Raw genomic sequence first — 19,189 nt, 5'->3', positions numbered from 1 at the left:
TATATATATATATATATATATATATATATATATATATATATATATATATATATATATCATAATAAAGTCGCGCTACTAAAATAAATATATTATTAAAAAATATCAAGAAGTAATGATATCTTGCAAAATATTATTCGCGACGTACTGCGATCATCATCCTGTTATCAATGTCAGCTCTCGACAATTTTTCAGTTTCAACGATAAGCTGACAATACGATGGTTATCGTCTGTTAATCGATACTGAGTGGTACCACACCAGGTATAGTGCTGATAGTCATCGTCTGAGCCATTGGAGCATTATTTCCTTCCTGCTTTGTGTCCGGAATTGGTGACATGTTTACGTTGTTGCTATTTTTCTCTTTGTAATATTTTACCCCAGCGACGCCCATCATGCCTATTCCACTCAACATCATGAACCAAAGTACTATCCTGCGAACGTAAAAGATGTCAATCAATCGTTTTACGATTTTGCTCTTCCATGTGAGAATTCATATCTTTACGATAAATTCATTTTTAGAATATTGTCACTGTTTTTCATGCTCGTCTCTAAATGCGAGATGTCCCAGACAACATAATATCTAAAATCGGGACATAAGACGTCTAAAAGACGTCTTAAAGACGTCCCGAGTTTAGACATTATGTTGTCTGGGGTCTTGTTTTCTTATCGCGATACTTCTCAATAGTAAAATCTCTCAAAATCGAGTTTGCTTTCGCAAGAATCGCTTTGATATGTTGTATTGATTGAAATTTTATATTATTTTATGATTTATAGTTTAATACTTTTATGTGGAAATATTAATTCGATAATATCACTTACTTTGCAATTAAAATCTGCATGTATGCAACTTTCAATGGTTTCATGAGAATAGGTCCGAGCTCGATTCCGTCATCTACCCAGAATATCGGGAAAAGAGCTTCTGGGAAAGACTTCATCAGTTTGAGCTTCGAGATAGGTCCTATCATTACGTTGAATTCAATCTTCTTGAACGCCTTCAGTGGGGTGCCTGTCATCGGATCGAAGTCGAAAGTCATCATATGCTTTTCCTACAAATAGTATATTTAATTACAACTTTCTCGTGACACATAATTTTCTATTTACTAAAAAGAAACGCTGCCATAATAAATTTTATTTTATCATAAATAATAAATATCTTCGATATATAATCAATCAGATAAATATAGACTGATAAAAGCTAAATGTTATAAATTTTAGTTGCGTGTGTAGTAATAATGCATTGGATCACTATAAAAATAATATAAATAACTAAATATCTTGATTTTTAGTCTTCCTCGATAATGACAATTTTTAATTTACAGAATATAAACAACGTAACAATAAGTTACGAAATAATAAGTTATAATTATTAGAAAACACGTTAATAATAATTATAATAAATAAAAGATATATAATAGCGATATATATATTATTTATTTTAACTTTTATTTATTATAACTACTATTAACGTGTTTTTTAATAATTATAACTTATTATTTCGTAACTTATTGTTACGTTGTTTATATTCTGTAAATTAAAAATTGTCATTATCGAGGAAGACTAAAAATCAAAATATTTAATTATTTATATTATTTTTATAGTGATCCAATGCATTAAATTTATTACTACGCACGCAAATAAAACTCATAACATTTAGCTTTTATTAATCTATATTTATCTGACTGATTATATATCGAAGATACTTATTATTTATGATAAAATAAAAAAAAAAAAAAAATATATAGTATATATATATCGATATAGTGTACAATACGCGTTTATAAATATACAATTATAAAAGTTAACCAAATCGGGTTTTAATCCATCGATCAGCTCATAATAATGTGGATCGGAGTTAAGTAGATGAGGTAAACTTATTCTTATGGGCACGTTTAAGCAGGGACCCGCGTCAAAAATGTTTTTCGGCATGCATCCATCAGATTCGCGACAGAGGCATCTCACGTCTTCATCTATGGACGGATCTCCCAAATCTGCTGTGTAATGTAACGTTTTGAAACCTGACAAATAAAAGAAATCCTTTATAGCACAAGATCTTGAAGAGATATCTTGGGAACTTGTTTGGACATTCAGAAATCTTCGAAATATTTTTAGGATATTCTGAAGACTTAAACAGACGTTTAGCAATCCTCTGGATGTCTTTGGGACATCTTTTAAATCTTCTGCTATGTGAATTTTTAAAAAATTGTATAAGATCGTCGTGTTCTTTCGTGGAATAACTTTTATCTTTTCTAAGTACAAAAAACTAATATATATATATATATATATATATATATATATATATATATATATATATATATATACACACACACATAACGTTATTTTTTATAAAATTTAGATCTTTTGATTTTATCATATTATATTTTATTTATATCTTATTTGATTTTATTTACTGACTTTTTATTTATGGAATTTTATTTGCTGACTTTTTTTGTTACTGAAATACTACTTAATTTGAGTTTAATGTTATTAGTAACTGGATTTATTAAATATTTTATAAAATTGTACATAATAGAATTAACTAATTATTAAATAAAATTATATCCTTTTATGAGATATTAATAACTGATTTGTCGCCGGATATTACGCTGTCATATATACTTATATGGAAGAACGCGTTTTAACGAGATACCTTCGATCAGTGATACCTTTAATCTTTCCTGGATCGACATAGTAGGCTGCTATACTTCGACAGATATCCGGAAAGTGTGCCCAAACAAGTTTATCATTGCTAAGAAAGGGCGGGAATATAGTTCCATCCGTGCCGCGGAAGTCGTTACAGGGGCTGCCTGACCAAAAGTTCATCTTCGTCCCGTTTCCTAAAGATAGGACGCGGCCTACATCTTCGTAATTCTTGATTCCGCGCAATACTTTTATACGATCTGGCAAGTAAGTCCCGTTCCGCTAAAACGCAAGTAACAGATCAAATTATCAAAGTTAAACAAGTCAAACAAGTTAAAGAATATATTTAGATATATATTATTATCGAAATATCTCACATTTTATTTCTAAGTAAAAATGCACATTGCAAACTTCAAAAATAGAGAATAATTGGTTTATCTCTATTTTAGTTGTTATTTTAATTACTCTCATTTGATTTAAATTTCTTACAATAATAAAAAGATTATTTTAGAATGTCACGTACCTTAGCGAGATAACCGTATTTGTAAATTGAGTCCCCTTCTTTTATGAACATTTCGTCCTTTTCTTGCAGTAGGGTACAGATTGCGGATCCAGCGAAATCGGTTATATTTCTACAGTCGACGTATACACCATGGAAGAATAATTCTTTCACAGTAGTTTTGATGAATATTGATTCAGGTTTCTTGAAAATACTGTCGATTGCCTTGCCTATCAATAACATAAGAATAAGTAAATCTAAATAACCAAATAAATGTATTCTATTTTCATAATCGACGAAACTTCGATATATTTGTAGAATCGATAAATTCCTCAATTTTTTTAAATTGACAAAGTATTTAAAGTGACCAAGATTTCCAATATTGACATGAATTGCTTGATGATTGGTATTCACAAAATCTCTATTCTTTACTTTCGGGACCAGAAAGTCCTTAAACTTCAAACTAGTCAAAATTCATGGTCGCAAAAAAAATTACAAAGTAATGAGCAAAAAACGAGGGCATAAGATGAAGTCATTCAATTTTCGATAAAAATACAGATATTTTAGATTTTTTGAGTATACAAATACATTCTATTTGTCACATGTCAAAATCTCCTACATTGCACTTACTAATGACTGCCATCGCGGATGGCTTGTCTCTCTGGGCGATGAGGATTATTGCTAACATAACGGGATGAAACGAATAGATATCCACGTCATCTGACATGGCGCTTTTCTCTCGATTGAAATACCAAACTTGCTTCAAGCTATACTCGACACTGTCTTCTTCTTCTTGGTCGACGATGTTCTCTTTGTCCCGATATAAGCTGAAAATCATATCGATGTTGCGATTAGTTTCTTTCGCATCTCGCGCTAATAAATTCGTGTTCAAGTGTTACTTAAGGTTTCTGGCTACTCGCCGCGGTCATCTCGATCAGAATTTTGGACATTTTCTCGCTTTCAACGTTAGTTGGTGTTTATTGAAGAGTTCCGCAGCGACTAACCAGGAGTTGTATGTATGCCATTTATATAATACGGTTAATTCGGTAATGCCGTTTTTAAAATAATTACGTACAAATCACTTCTATATTACCAGTAAAATGATAATATCATTTTTATATTATCACTTACTCGTAGTGAAATGGTCCGAGTTCTTGCACGATTGGTTTCGCTCCTGATTTGATTTCGTTAAAATTCGTCACATTGAAAATGTAGATAGCGAAGTGTAACGGTTGCGGAAGCTTCTCCCAAAAATCGCGCATTTCCGTGCCTTTCTTCAGACTGACTTGCTGCAAATTTATGCGATATATTGTTGTAACGTTAAAAGAATCGTCATACTTTTGACACTTCCAAAAACTTTGATGGTTTTAAGATATTTATTTACCGATTTCACTTGTGATTTCAATATTGCAGGAAAACCTAGGTTGTAATTAATGAAACCAATGAAGAATGTGCCAAGTCCAGCGAGTCCCAGCTTCTTTATAGACACCATGTTATTAATCTGAGAAAAAGTATCGAGAAGAGCGAATTGTATTAGATTTTATGTCTCAAAATATGAAAAATTGCGAGAAAAGAAAACGGCAATTTTCACAGAATCTAGTGTTACATTTCAAAAGAACAGATTTTTCTCACCGAAACTAATCACTTCGACATTAAATTACCGACACTTTATGGTCAATAGCACGTAGCACGACGTTGAGGATCTTGCCGATGCTGGAAAAGGATAATAGTCGCCTCAAAATCGGATTGCGCATAGTTTCATTAACTCGGCGCAGCGCACGACGCGCGACATCGTTCCTCAGTCGTTTGGAAAGGAATTCTTGAAAATTACCCATCCTTTGTCCGACACAATCCTCGGCTTCTAGAATCTACAAAGTCTTCAGCTTGGAGATTTTCTGAATTCTACCGAATTCTTGTTGTCCAAGATTAACAAAATTTTGATTTCAAGAATCAACGAGACATTCTGTTTTCAGATTCGACAAAATCCTCAACTTTCGGAGACGACGAAAGTCATTTTTTGAAGGCAAAGGCTCGATCTCAAAAATTGATAAGATCGTCATGTCTCAAACTGGACAAAATCCTCAATTTTCAAAACAGACAAAGTCTTGGAATTCTAAAATTGATAAAATGAAAGTTTCGATTCTTTGGTTTTTTGTTGTAACAGAACTTCACAAGACTTTCTTGATCTCGCTTCTTCTATTTTTTTTTCTTTTTCTATTGTATCGTTTGTTGCTTTGAGTATTTGTGGCACACCTGAGGAAGTTCTTTGGAAAGCACGATTACCGAAGTTACCGAAGGATTCGCTCCTGCGTCGACGTCTCGTTCTTCGATTTTGATCACCTCTTTGTCGTTGGTCTTCAGTAGCTTTCACCAGCAAACTGTTCACTTTTCCGAGGTTATTTTCACATTCACACATTCTCACACACATACGCGTATCTTTGTTTGTCCAATGCTCGTGATTCGACGACATCGGTGCCTTGCGACTGCGCGATCAGAAGCTTTTGGATAGATTTATTGAACTCGCAATGAAGACACAGTTGCTTCTCTTCCTAGAAGAAGCTATCGCGTGCGCTGTGCAAGCTTTACATGTATCATTTTTTTCAAAATAATGTGTGGAAAACAATATATATATAGGGTATATTTAATTAATTCTTCAATCAAGCCATTTTCTTTAACAAAGCCTTAATTAATTAAATTTAAAGTGTCGGTTTCCCAAATAGCACAGATCTCCACAAGACATTCTCTCTAAAAATGTTCTGAGAACGACCCTACGTTCTGAAAATATTCCCAGGACATCCCCTGGAGATCTTGTGCTGTCTGGATTAACTCTATCATATATTTAGAAGATCTAAAAATATCAAATTGAGGGCTTCCAAAATTAATACTAAAAAGTTAAAACGTTAATTTAATACTTAAAAGTTAAAAAGTTAAAACTGTAATTTAAAAGTTATTTTAGGTTTATAGTTAATAAGTTTAACTTTCTAAGAACAATTGTGTGCAAATCAAGTTAGAAGTACTTTGATGACTCTGTGTTGTGTATGACAGAAATTTGAAAAGCAAATTTTACTAAAACTATAAATTTGTATTAAATTTAAATATTTCTCCTTCAAAAGAAATTTAGGAATGATATTTTTTATCACAAAAGTTTTAGAAAAAATTGAATTTTTGTCATTTTCGGACAATTTCAATATACAATATCATATGTTTATAGATATTTATTTAAGTTTCTATTTCTGTTTCCTCCTCATTAAATGTATATGTATACATTATTCGCCAATTGGATTTTGCTGGCCAAATATGTATAGCCAGCTTGCCTATTCTAATTTGATGATAGTTTCACTATGACGTTTCATTATAATGTACAGTTTAACACGCAGAGATACAAATCCTGATTGTAATTTCGTATGCGTAATATAATTTTAAACACAAAATTGACATATATTTTAAACTAGATGCTAAGTTTTTTTAATAATTTTCAAATTGTATGAAGTTAACACATTGGTATTCAAACTGAGTGAAAAACAATTTTCAAATAACACAAGGTGTCCTAAGGACGTCCCAAGAATGTTCTGAGACGTAGAAACGTCGTCAGGATATCCTCAGGTCATACTCTGCACATCTTTTGGATATCTATATTGTTAAGGTTAGCACTCCAGATAGCACAGAGAATTCAAAAAGAATTCAGTTGTAGGCCACCAATTCTGAGTTTATTTTTAAATACAAAAAGAATTCTTTTCACTGAACTGAATTCTAAAGATTTCTTTTTGTATTTAAAAATGTACTCAGAATTAGTGACATACAACTAAATTCTTTTTGAATTCTTTGTGATATATGAGACTGAACATTTCAGAAAATTTTTCCAGCAAACTATAACAAAAATTTAGTTATAATTACATTTCGACCGACAAAATAAGCCATGTATTGAAAATAGAAAATTTTATAAAACTATATGATTTTTTAAAAATATATAATTTTATAAAATTAGAATCCCATGTAGCATAAATGTTCAACAGATATCCTAAGAACGTTCTAAGAATATTCGAATATTGTTATATGGATAGCATTCCTTTCGATAATAATTGGACTGAAACAGTTCGTCCGATTCGGAAAGTCAGTCGCAGAAAGTAATCTTTAGTCCGGAGTGCAAAATATGCCTTATCACTACAATTGTATGGCATAGAAGTGCATTTCTTTCGATCGCTACAATGTTTGTCGGCCTTAAGTCGGCGGTATAGATCCGCGCCTTTAGTGTCAAGTGTAACGCCTATCGAGCGCAAAAGGCGCCGAATGATTCATTAAACATGAGCTCGCTATAGATACGCTACCCGCTCTGGAGTAAGCTCTGTATTATTACTGACGTCTATCGTAGACGTAGTTATCGTAACCGAGGTCCCATTAAAATGAGTTTCGATGTACGAAGGAAAGTCGAAGCTTGTGTATGTTCAACAAAAAAGATGGGAAGGTGGGCAGGCAAGAAAGAATGAAAATTACGATCGAAGTTCCATGATTAAATAAAAAGCCAAGGAGATAATCCTTATTGATTGTCAAAATTTACGCGCTTGTAATCACATGCATGTAATTTACGAAGTATTTAACTTGACAGGTTTAATTATGTCGTACTAAATAAGACATATAGAAAATATATAAATAGAAGAATGTATCTCCCGTAGAAAAAAATGTATTACAGTGAGTAACAAGAAAGCAGAGAGAAAATTAATTTTTGTAAAAATTAACTTGTGCTTCAATTGTAAGTTGAGATTTGCTTGTGTAATGGGCCGAGAATTATTATTAGGTATAATTTCGTCATTAGAGCTCTTTATAAAAGAGGATTTGACACGCACTTTTATCAACTTCAAAATAATGCATACAACAATTAAATTGAGAAACGACCATCACTGCTTGTTAAATGGAGTTTAATTGAGAAATTCTCTCATGCATCATGCAAATACACGAACTGCGAAGTGTAGCTTCAACATCGCATGTCATACCGCACTCAGAGAAAACAAGGGGATGGCAGCTATATAGGTGACAGCTATACGAGAATTGTAATATACAGGGTGGTCCACTTAAATCGAACACCTTGAATATCTCACTTATTTTTGATGATACGGAAAAATGTTTCAGATGAAAGGGAGGACATCATCTTGAACATTTCCTTGACTAAATTTTTTGTCAGAATGAAGTATAAAATATCTCGTAAACTATTGATTTTTCGACAATTATATTTTTCAGTATTTTTATACATAAAATAAATAAAGGAATCATATTTATAAAAAAATCATAATTCCATTTAAAAAAGTGAAGGCGACCCTCATATCTTTAGCGCCTCCAGCTAGAAAAAAAACGTGACCAAAATATGTCCCCCTCGACACCCTTCCACTTTCATCTAAAACATTTTTCCGTATTATCAAAAATAAATGAAGTTTTCAAGGTGTCTGATTTAAGTGGACCACTCTGTATATTAATAAACTATTCATATGCTTAATAAATCATTTTATAATTATTATAACTAAAATTTAAGTTGCGACAACTACAAAATAGTTTATTAAACCGTATATATGAATTCTGTATATAAAATTTGTATAGTTGTCAGTTTAGAATTGCCATCACCATGTTCTTTTCGCCGAGTTCGCGAGATCAAGCAAATTCTCTCGGAACAAGAGAGTCATCCTGATCAACCAAAAACGAGAGATCGCGCCGGATTACCGCGGCGATAACACAAATCGCGAGAAAACTCGGTTTTCACTGAGAAGAAACGTCTGTCGTCCGTGCTTTCCAGAGAGAAGATCCATGTATCTATGTCGCTAAACGTACAGATACTGAGAGCTATGATGGCTAAGAGATAGCAACTAGCTGATACCGGTAACGGGGTTACCGTTTCTTCCAGAGTATGCCGATTTGAGAGATGATATGGGCATTTTCGCGGATGACAGATGGCGAGAACGTCCACATGTTTTCGCGTTTTATTTACGGAACAGAGAACGGAGTGAATGATGGTCGATAGTCAGCGGCGGCATCACGTTCAGGTTCGCACGATTCCTCGAGTATAGTTAACCTTCTTAGCTAACCAGGCTGCTGGGCTGTTTGCTTTTCTCACGAAAATCTGTAAATTTCAATCGTTAAATTGCCATTAAACGCATTGTAATAGCGATAACGTAGCTGTCACAGCTTGAGTTACAACTTGTGCGTATGGATCTAACGCGAAAAATATTTAAATGTCTACACCCAGACAAAACAAACTTCTAAAAGATGTCTTAAAGACGTCCTATTTTTTTAGACGTCTTTTAAAAATTTATGCTGTCCGGGTATCCTCGCGGATACATCAATGCATCAATGATCTATGAGTAATCCATAGAGATCCGCGGTCGACTAAATTTTCCATGATTTAGTACTGATCGACCGAAAATTGGAATCTCTGCTCATGGTTAACTGAAAAAATTGCAGATTTATAGGAAAAAGTAGGATTATATACGCTTCCTAACACCTATAATATGAACGACATGCCTATAGAGCGCAATGCCTCAGCTAACAATAAGTATTCGCTCGTCAACAATGCATGAGAGAGCCGCTACGTGGAAAGCACGACCTTTCCTTGTCGCCTCCATTGGTACACTTTTCCGTAGGTGCGACATTTTCCACGTTCGACCGCGTCGTTCGATAGTGAGTGCGCAAGAACGGGGAGGAGATCTGAGGACACGCGAAGACCTTTCATTGGCCGGCAATACCCCTCCAAAGTGATAGCGGCTATCAAATAATTCAATATGTAAATTTCTCGTTTTTGTTCTTTTCGCTGCTTCACGACGATCATTTGGTCCATTCGACGCAACGTTTTATCGGTTTCATAATCTCATCACTGAAACAATGAAATAATGAGATATCCAAATATTAAACGCTGTTGTAATTGCGAAGTGTCATGTTATATACGTAAGATATATAAAAATATTGTACAATAAAAATAATAAGAATAATTCTAGAGGAAGTAATTGTGTCGTTAAACATTTTATATCGATGATGTGATTAAAGGGCAAGGACGTTAACGACGTCGTAACGATGTCATACTTGAAAGCTCACAAACTTTGTTACTGTGTAGTGTATAAATGCATAAGTGATTTGGTTCTTACCTTGTAACTACCTCACGTGTCGCGATCGTGACACTGTTGTGGTTGCATTAATCATGATAACAATATTAACAGTACAAGTTCATGCAACGCCGCACTTCCTTTCCTAGTAACAATGCGATTTGTCGAGAATCTCAGAATTTTAGTGGTTTTCAACTAGCTTTTAGCGCGCTTGTAGGATAGCAGTAAAGAAGCTTTTAATAACATTGTTTATTTAAAAAAGAACGTACAAAACTTCGTCGACGCAACATCAGTCCTGAACGCACATTTCATCTCGTCAGGCAAGATTAATTATGATCCACGTTAACTCTACGATAATCGTACTTATGATATTATGAAAGTTACCCCGTGTTAAGCGACGACAGACGAGACACACGTATGTACTTAATATTGTCATTGAAGCGCCGAGGAAGACGAGTATAACGTGGAACGAACGAATTACCAGGCGTGCGACTTGTAGTGCGCGTGAATGGCAATCGGTACCGGATACGGCTTCGGTATGTGTACCGGTACAGCCACGTGCACCGGATACGGCCGGTCCACGTGCACGATCTTCTCGAAGGTGATAGGATATGGCTTTGGCACCGGGACCGGCACGTGTATCGGGCGGTCCACCGGAATGTGCACCGGCTTCTCGACAGGCACCGGAACAGGCCGGTCCACGGGAACGATCCTCTCCACGGTGACTGGATACGGCTTGGGAACAGGCACCGCTACCGGTACTGCGCGGTCAATGTGGATTGGCACTGGCACGGGGAACGGCACATGCTTCGTGATCGGCACTGCTACGGGCACCGCCACGGGTTGCGGCACCGGGTGCGGTATCGGCTGTGGAACCGGTACTGCTGCTGAAAAGAGGACGCGATATATATTTAATCGATCGAAAGGAAAAACCGACCGCTGGAAATTTGTATTTTGGATTGTGATAATTTCAGATCTCAGCAGGATTGACAGCACTAATTTTTTCAGACTGGTCGCAATTGAAAGCTTATATTAACGTTTCTGTCAGAAATGTAATTAGATTTTCCATTGCGGCTTTATTTCCCGAGATATTTTAGTTGGAAGTACGATCGTCGCAAAAATTCCGGATAAGCTTCTTGGTAGCGTCGTATACCATGAACATAGTCACATCTCGGTCTCGGTCTGTCATTCTCGGATTTGTCTTTACTTGTACTTGGCGTCGCGACGATATCGCGTCACTTGATTTGTTTCAAAAAGAACCATGTTATGTTATAAGTACAACAAACGTAATATTGGCTTATACAGGGTGTCTGACAATCATTGACATACATGTTGTGTGTAGGTAAAGTTTATCAAATTGAACACGAAATTTCTTTATTATTTTGCAAACAACCACGTAAAATTTTGAGTTATTAATTGATAAAGATTAATCAATGATCACTGCAGAAATCAAATAAAAAAATTTAAATTTGGAGTCAATAAAGAATGAAGATTCCTTTATAAAATAAGAGCTTTTTTGTAAAACAAGCATAAAGCGTTTACTAACCAACTGGGTGTCCAACGGCGACCGGCGGTGACGGCTCCGGAATGTATCCTGGTATCGGATGACTGACGTCCGGCGCTGGGACTTCGTAAACAGGAGGCGATTGTGCCGGTGGTCCGTACAAGTGTTCCTGATGTTCCTGCTGTAAGCCATATCCCAAATGGTCGAGTCCTCTTTTGCCGTGTTTCTTCTCTCCTACAGAAGCACTGTTCTTTCGTCGCAAATTGTTCTCGACAGTAACTGCTACACTGCTAGCCGCCACCAGCGACATTATCTATGTGGGAATGAGATCACGGTTAGTTAGGATATCAGTTTAGGTTTTCTTTCTCTCTCTCTTGCTTCAGAAAATTTATGTAATTCGCAACAGAATAAATTCAGTTTGCAAAAAAACGTTCGAAGAATCAGAATTACATTCATAAACGAATGCATCTTCGAATATTGATCCATATAACATACCGCCTAAAATTCGTAATTTTTAATTTTTCGCGTGATAATAATAATATATAAAATTATATATATACATAATTCTGTAACCATACGCATAATTATATACAGGGTGTTAGTTAAGTATGCTGCCATACTCAACAGAGCGATTCTTTGGTTTATTTCAAGTAAAAAAGTTCATATAAAAATGTGTCCTAAACGGCTTAGTTTCCGAAATACAGATGAATGTTCGCTAATATTTGACGAAACAATAAATTGCGTTGGAAATATCTTCCTACATAAATACGCCTTGCTTCACGTGAGTTACCATTCGCACGATCGTAAACAAAGTGATAAAGTCAAAATCAAAGTCATAAAATAAAAAAAAGTCTTTTTTGGTAACTCACGTAAAGCAAAGCGTATTTATGTAGGAAGATATTTCCAACGCAATTTATCGTTTCGTCAAATATTAGCGAACATTCACCTGTATTTCGGAAACTAAGCCGTTTAGGACACATTTTTATATGAACTTCATGTTGCTGCGGGTCGGTTAGCTTGTGCATACGTTTTCGGGCCAAATTGTTTCAGTCCATCAAAATCGGTTTCTATATCGGTTTCATAATGCCTAAGTTTACAAATTTTGAAATGACAGATATGCACTTTGCCTACGGTCTTGCATATAGTAACTCACGTGAGGCAAGGCGTATTTATGCAGAAAAATATCCCCAACGCAATTTACCATGTCGTAAAATATTTGCGAATATTCACCGCTATCTTCGAGAAAAGGATTCTTTTGTAAGGAACACTGTTGATTTTGGAAAGCCTATGTTAGAACACCATACTAGAGGAAGCTGTTCTAAACGAAATAGATTATTACTACACGTTTAAATTTTTTTATTTCAGAAATTAAGCCATTTAGGATGTTTATATGAACTTTACTTGAAATTTTACTTGAAATAAACCAAAGAATCGCTCTGTTGAGTATGGCAACGTACTTAATTAACACCCTGTATATTATCTATAATATAATTCTCTGTTCTTTAATATCGCGAATTTCAAATCACATATCCAAAGTGTGTTTTGGATTACACGATATTGTATTCAAACGTTGCACAATAATTAGTCGCGATTCACAAACGACACATAAGTCACTGAATCATCGCATCGCGTCCTTTGTCTTATCTGCCTTGGTTAACTGCGCGTGTTACATCGAACGCGATCTCGACGATAAGAGAAACACGAGGACTCGTACCAGAAGAAGCTTCATGGCCGATCGTTCTCGGGTTCCAGTTGCTAGTCGCGATGCCGACGAAAAACTGAGTTTGTTCAGGAATCGTGACCCCCGTAAGTATTTATAGGGCATCAGCCGTCGGCGACGCATCAGCCGAAGAAGAGGAGCAATCGTCACGAGCGATTCTATGGCCGATACACTTTCGCTACTGCCGAATCTGGGTGGCAGCCAAATAGTCGGCCGAGGCCGCTTTTCTCTCCTGCGAAGTCCACGAAGGCGACAAGGAAGACGCGCAGACCGAGGCACCCTGAAGCATACATTAGCGGCGCGGTGAGACCGCGACTTCGCTCTTCCAGATCGTCCAGATAGCCGCGATTGTTCTCGATACGTGAGCGCTCGTTTCAATATCGCGCGCGTACGTCGCTGGAATCGATTTGCCACTCGAGTGCATTGTACACATCACGGATGTTACTGTGATGTATGCGTTACGAGACAACGTGCTCTACTAACATGTTGATTACTACCGCGTTTATTTCTGTCGACTGTGCAAAAGCTTAACCAGTGATTGAATTACCTAAAATGTAGTAAATAAATATAATTCGAAACGCATATATCTTTTGCCTCGTTTCACCGACTCTCTATTGATCATATAACCAATTCTTCAAATACAATTAATTGGAATTGCAATTAAATGCAAATACTTTGTACAAATACTTGATAAGCTACTAATAAATAATTTAATAAGACGCAATAGTCTCATTAGTCGTATAGTTGCGTGTTAACAATCGTTACTTGAAACTCAAGTGAGATACATAGATTTGAACTTAATTAGACATGAATTTTTTCAATTAAATCATAATTACAAATATAATATCGCATATGTCATATAAGGCAACGCAAGAAATTCAACGTGCTCCATTAAGTTACACATAAAGTATGTACATTTAATCGTAATTAAATGCACTTGGAAAATCGGTTATACGACCAAAAGAGAGCTAGCCTCTCACATTGTCTATTTATTTTTAATGACGTCAGAAGCGAGAAAATGCATGCTGAAAATTCTTGCAAAATACGTTAATAAATAAAAATATATATCCATAAAGTAATACTTGCAATCAATTAAACAAATTTATAAGATATTTCTCCCCTTTTGTTCTAATAATCAATAATTTGTCGTAAATTAACGTGATATACAATTCATCTTCTTAACCTATTTCTTCGCCTATTTCTATTCAAGGATAATTCACAAATAAATACACAAATAAATTCATAATTCACAAATAAATTCACAAATAAATTCACAAATAAAGGATAATTCATAAATTAATTGTTAAAGCAAAAAGGGAATGCATGGAATATCTTACAAATTTGTTTAATCAATTGTGTGTGTGTGTGTGTGTATGTACAAGTGTTACTTTATGGGTATATATTTTTATTTCAACGTATTTCGCCAGAATTTTTAGCATGCATTTTTTCGCTTCTGACGTCATTAAAAAGAGATAGACAATGCGAGGGACCAGGAGCCTTAACTTCAAATGCAGGTCCGAGTATGTGACATGAAACAAGTTTCAAGTAATGGCTATTGATACGGGCCACAGTGACTACAGCTGTGCCAGTCACAGCATTCAGTATTAATGTACTGAAGCATTGTCGATAACTCCTTAGTCTCACGTAAAAAGAATAACGGTCAATAGCGTTCAATAACGGTCATTTGGAGCAGGACTTAAGTATCATTCTAGCGACGGAAATCGTGCGCGGTTCCTTTTGTCGTGGTCTTCCTTTATTCGGTCAACGAGATCAAGACAGGTGCACGTTTTCCTCGTCGCTTCCGCGTTAGCCGTGGAGAGACTTTCCTAACTTTCATTTTCTAATGCGTCGCTCGTTCCTAATGCCGGCCGCGACTGCTCGTTATTCATTATTCATTGACCATCGTTCGCCGGCGAACACATAACAGCATACACACCCAATGACGCTGGTCGAGCTTCGCGCCACGTATTGCGAATTAGCGGAACTCACGTACGCGATACGACATAACAAGGGGACGCAAAATCGTCGTTTGTGTTGGGAAGAAAATGTTCACGGTGGTTCTGCAAACCTCAGCTGTTTTTCTTTCTTCTTCTTCTTCTTCTTGCATCTTCTTGCTAAACGCATTGCTCTCTCGTTTTTACGCACACAGAAAAATATCATTCTACTGCTAAGAAAAGAGATTATTTAATTTACATTTCTTCGTCCTATGTTTTGAGAACGTTCCCAGGATATCTCTTGAAAATCTTGTGCTATCTAAGACACTTGAAACAAACAGCATTTGCTTGAATGCATTTTTCTGTATGTACGTGTCCGCTTCATTTTCGTTCCTACTTTCTACCTTTACATATGCATATCAGCGTTTTTGTTATACTTCGACATTGCTTCTTACCATTAGCAACAACGTTAGTTAGTATTGACTCGCGTCGAATGCATTCTCACACGGAAAAAGAGGGGCGAGTTTCTAACTCAGAGGTCTTAGCTTATATAAATTACTCGTGTGAACGATACTATCGAGTAGCGTGTGGCGAATTCCTGGACGCTTCCTTTTGATCGTACGTGCTTGGAAGCGCGGTAAATCGGACGTAATTAAAACGAATATGGGTAAGTGGTACAAACTGTTCACTCGTCGGACGTAATTGCGCCATCCGTAGCTACGAGCTTGTAATCGAACGCGAAACTGGTGTCGTTCTCGGCGAAACAATATTAATTATTTTGTTCATCTCGTTCCGAAAATTTTAGTAATTAATTTGTCATATGTGTCTCTATTATTTTGCACATCGTAGGAATTCGCGCATTATCGCGAAATGCCGTCGCGAAACTAGACCCGTCGGGATCAACTTTCCTCAGCGGAAGCGCGAGGGTCGTATCGATTGACAAGAGCGAGTTCCCCGATCTGATCGTAGATGGGAATCCGACTTGCTCCTCGTTCTGGATCCGTCAAACTGTCGATAGCTCGTTCCGTAAATATAAAAGGTTTCCGTCCTGAGGATTTCACGAACAGTTCAACCGCGACGAGAGAGCAATGTCGAAGATCCCCGTAAGTCTCTGCTGATCAATCTTCAGGAATAAATTGCCTTGATAAAAGTATCTCGTTAGTCGGGTGTCGTAAGTCAAAGTTAATCTTTTGTAAGTTCGCGACTGTCCTAGTTAGATTTTGATTTCAACCGTAGATTTGTTTGCGTATTGTAACGCTGTGAATACGTGACGATTCTTGACGAGCAAATGCTACGTAAACGTGTTGTAATTATAAATATTACTGTTGCTGAGGGTTGTTGAGTGAATTTCCGCATCGACGCGATATTTCAGCTGTTCCTCACACTGCTGTGTACTTGCGCGCTCGCGTCGGTGCCGGAGGATGCGAAGCAGCAGAAACGAGGTATCGTCAGCAACGACGGATGGGTCGGTCTACCAAGTCCTTACGGATATGGACACGGGCACCCGTGGATGATCGATCACGCGCCTTGGAAAGGGCTCAAACTGCCAGAGGTCAACCTGCATTCTGGGTAAAATGCTGAATTAATGTCGATAATGGTTACATTAATAAGTTTGAAAAAAATTAGCGCTGAGATAAAGTATTAAGTAATTCAATACATACATCTTGCATCTTGCATCTAAGCTTAATTTTTTTAAATAATTCCAATTAATTAATTGGTTTCTACTGTTTGTTTGTTGAAGAGACATTGGTCGAACGTTACAGAGAGTTTAAATGTTGATTTTTTATATATGTATATATTATTGTAACTATTAATGTAATTAATTATAATTAATTATATATATATATATATATATATATATATATATATATATATATATATATATATATATATATAATTAATTACAAATGATTATATCTGTTTATATTAATATTTATTTTTTAAATAATTAATTTTTTACGATGATTTTCAATAATTAATTTACATAACAAACTAAATTCTCTGATTATCTCATTCGTACTTTTTGTTCGTACTTTTTGTTTGTTAGCGCAAAAATCATACAAAAATAAAATGAACAAAATTTTTAATTTTTTTAATGCTAAATAAAAAATTACATAACAATGATAATAAAATATTGTCATGTTTTTTTGAAAATTCGTCGCTCGACAGGTTGCATTTAGCGGGTGCGCTTCCTACTTACGGTAAGGGTGGCATCGCCCTAACCCCCGGCATCGTAAAGACTCTGCCAGTGTACATAACGAAGCATGTGGTGCTGGAAAAACCGGTACCAGTTCCTGAGCCGGTGATCATAGAGAAACCGTATCACGTGCCGGTGGAGAAGGTGATACCGGTACCGATCGAGAAGATCATTCACAGACCGGTCCCTATCCCTATACCGGTGCCCCAGGTAATTCATTCGTCAGTCTTACTTTCATTCGTAGAAACGAGATTTGTCTCGCTAATGACGGACATTCCCTGACGGCACAAAATTATCCCAGAATTATCCTGAACGTGTCCAGAATGTTCTGGGGAGTGCTGTAGAACGTCCAGAGTACATCTAAGATAATCTCAGGGCGTTCTGTTCTATATGAATTGATCTTTGACTTTATTTTCTTTTTCTCTTCAGTTAAATTTTGCGGAAAGCTTCCGTCTTGCTCCAACCAAAAACGTTTTTCCTAGATTTTAATCGAAGAGTTCATATTTCCAACCTTCCTGATTATATTTTCAAAAATTAAAGATTACCTCGATGGAAATATTTTATTGAAATATTTACTGAGTCTCTTTTAATTGATTCCTTTTTATTAAAATTCATTAAGATTCTTTAAGATTGATTAAAATGAATTAAAATTCATTAAAACGAATTAAAATTTATTAAAATTCATTAAAATTCATTAAGATTCATTAAAATTCGTAAAATTCATTAAGATTTATTAAAATTCATGAAATTTTATTGTTACATAACAATAAAATAAATTTTACGAATTTTAATGAATTTTAATTAGTCTTGAAGAATCTTAATGAATTTAATGAATTTTATGAACGTAATGAATTTTAATAAAAAGGGATCAATTCAAGGAGATTTTCAGTAAAATATTTCCACCAGAGTATCTGCTAAAGTTTCTGTGTTTTCGTCGTAGCAAGCGCGAATCGAACAGAATTTTTCGGAAAACAGAAATATTAACCTATCTCTTTCGTTCATACAGGCAGTGCCGTTTCCTGTGGAGCATCCTATACCGATCCCGGTGAAGCATCCCGTCGCGGTACCAGTGCAGCAGCCATACCCGGTCGCGGTCAAACACCCAGTGCCGGTGCCGGTGCCAGTGCCAGTTCCAATTCCGGTACATTCAGCGCCACTTCCTGTTCCGGTGCACTCAGCGCCTCTGTTGGCTGCCAGCGGGCTGGCTGGCGCCATCTACACCCGTGGCTACGCACACAGCCATCCCTTCGCGTCGCTGCACCTTCACCCGTCCATGCATTTACACGGCCACGGCCTCGAGGCTCTCTCCCATGGCTTCGGCCAAGGGATTGGTCATGTGTTGCCGCATGGTTATGGCCATGGCTATGGCTATAGTCCCTCGTATCATGACGCTCACGTCGACCATCTTGTTCACGCGCACGATCACAAGAAGCGGAAGACTGATAAGAATTAGACGTGAGGGATAGTGACGAGCGCACACGGAACAATGACATTTTTTTATCTTGCATAATTCTAAGTAGCTATAAGTTTTTTAACGAAAGAGAAAGAAAACGAGAAAGGGAGAGAGAGGGGGGGAGGAAGAAGAGAGAGAGAGAGAGAGAGAGAGAGAGAGAGAGAGAGA

The 19,189-nt window shown here is 36.1% G+C and overlaps 3 protein-coding genes across 5 annotated transcripts; 1 reads left to right on the top strand and 2 right to left on the bottom strand.

The window, feature by feature from the left end:
• Nucleotides 1-14: 14 nt before the first annotated feature.
• LOC116851738 (sensory neuron membrane protein 1-like) lies at nucleotides 15-5,610 on the bottom strand. Of its 2 annotated transcripts, none has more exons than XM_032831459.1 (9): nucleotides 5,388-5,610; nucleotides 4,519-4,635; nucleotides 4,266-4,423; nucleotides 3,765-3,961; nucleotides 3,159-3,364; nucleotides 2,662-2,917; nucleotides 1,802-2,013; nucleotides 818-1,044; nucleotides 15-429 (listed from the first exon to the last, which is right to left on the bottom strand). In XM_032831459.1, the coding sequence occupies exons 2-9, from the start codon at nucleotides 4,624-4,626 to the stop codon at nucleotides 231-233; spliced, it is 1,563 nt and encodes a 520-aa protein (XP_032687350.1). In that variant the 5' UTR covers nucleotides 4,627-4,635; nucleotides 5,388-5,610; the 3' UTR covers nucleotides 15-230. The 2 variants fall into 2 exon arrangements, with proteins under 2 accessions (XP_032687350.1, XP_032687351.1); XM_032831460.1 differs by having other exon boundaries at nucleotides 5,427-5,610.
• Nucleotides 5,611-10,414: 4,804 nt separating this feature from the next.
• On the bottom strand, nucleotides 10,415-14,476 carry LOC116851739 (zinc finger protein 512B-like). 2 transcript variants are annotated; one of them, XM_032831463.1, is made up of 3 exons: nucleotides 13,432-14,476; nucleotides 11,760-12,030; nucleotides 10,415-11,100 (listed from the first exon to the last, which is right to left on the bottom strand). In XM_032831463.1, the coding sequence occupies exons 1-3, from the start codon at nucleotides 13,558-13,560 to the stop codon at nucleotides 10,691-10,693; spliced, it is 810 nt and encodes a 269-aa protein (XP_032687354.1). In that variant the 5' UTR covers nucleotides 13,561-14,476; the 3' UTR covers nucleotides 10,415-10,690. The 2 variants fall into 2 exon arrangements, with proteins under 2 accessions (XP_032687354.1, XP_032687355.1); XM_032831464.1 differs by having other exon boundaries at nucleotides 10,415-11,097.
• Nucleotides 14,477-16,034: 1,558 nt separating this feature from the next.
• Nucleotides 16,035-19,122, top strand: LOC116851737 (SH3 domain-containing protein C23A1.17-like). The gene is made up of 5 exons (XM_032831458.1): nucleotides 16,035-16,038; nucleotides 16,221-16,397; nucleotides 16,715-16,940; nucleotides 17,541-17,778; nucleotides 18,575-19,122. Exons 1-5 carry the CDS (start codon nucleotides 16,035-16,037, stop codon nucleotides 19,019-19,021), a joined length of 1,092 nt encoding a protein of 363 aa, XP_032687349.1. The 3' UTR covers nucleotides 19,022-19,122.
• Nucleotides 19,123-19,189: the final 67 nt, after the last annotated feature.

This window comes from Odontomachus brunneus, unplaced genomic scaffold (assembly GCF_010583005.1).
Source record: "Odontomachus brunneus isolate Ranch 3 - 2012 unplaced genomic scaffold, Obru_v1 Obru_scaffold_188, whole genome shotgun sequence".
NCBI classification, from domain to species: Eukaryota; Metazoa; Arthropoda; class Insecta; order Hymenoptera; family Formicidae; genus Odontomachus; species Odontomachus brunneus.
This window is presented reverse-complemented; position numbering and strand designations above follow the sequence as displayed.

Excerpts from the sequence above, each read along its gene's own strand:
- LOC116851739 (XM_032831463.1), bottom strand. The coding sequence starts at position 13,560 with ATGCGTCGCCGACGGCTGATGCCCTATAAATACTTACGGGGGTCACGA. Across the intron at positions 12,031-13,431 it reads CGGCCATGAAGCTTCTTCTG|ATAATGTCGCTGGTGGCGGC; the intron begins GTACGAGTCCTC and ends ATTCCCACATAG. Across the intron at positions 11,101-11,759 it reads CGCCGTTGGACACCCAGTTG|CAGCAGTACCGGTTCCACAG; the intron begins GTTAGTAAACGC and ends TCCTCTTTTCAG.
- LOC116851737 (XM_032831458.1), top strand. Across the intron at positions 16,398-16,714 it reads AACTGTCGATAGCTCGTTCC|TGAATTTCCGCATCGACGCG; the intron begins GTAAATATAAAA and ends AGGGTTGTTGAG. Across the intron at positions 16,941-17,540 it reads GAGGTCAACCTGCATTCTGG|GTTGCATTTAGCGGGTGCGC; the intron begins GTAAAATGCTGA and ends GTCGCTCGACAG.
- LOC116851738 (XM_032831459.1), bottom strand. The coding sequence starts at position 4,626 with ATGGTGTCTATAAAGAAGCTGGGACTCGCTGGACTTGGCACATTCTTC. Across the intron at positions 2,014-2,661 it reads CGATCCAGGAAAGATTAAAG|GTTTCAAAACGTTACATTAC; the intron begins GTATCACTGATC and ends TTTATTTGTCAG. Across the intron at positions 1,045-1,801 it reads ATGGATTAAAACCCGATTTG|GAAAAGCATATGATGACTTT; the intron begins GTTAACTTTTAT and ends TACTATTTGTAG.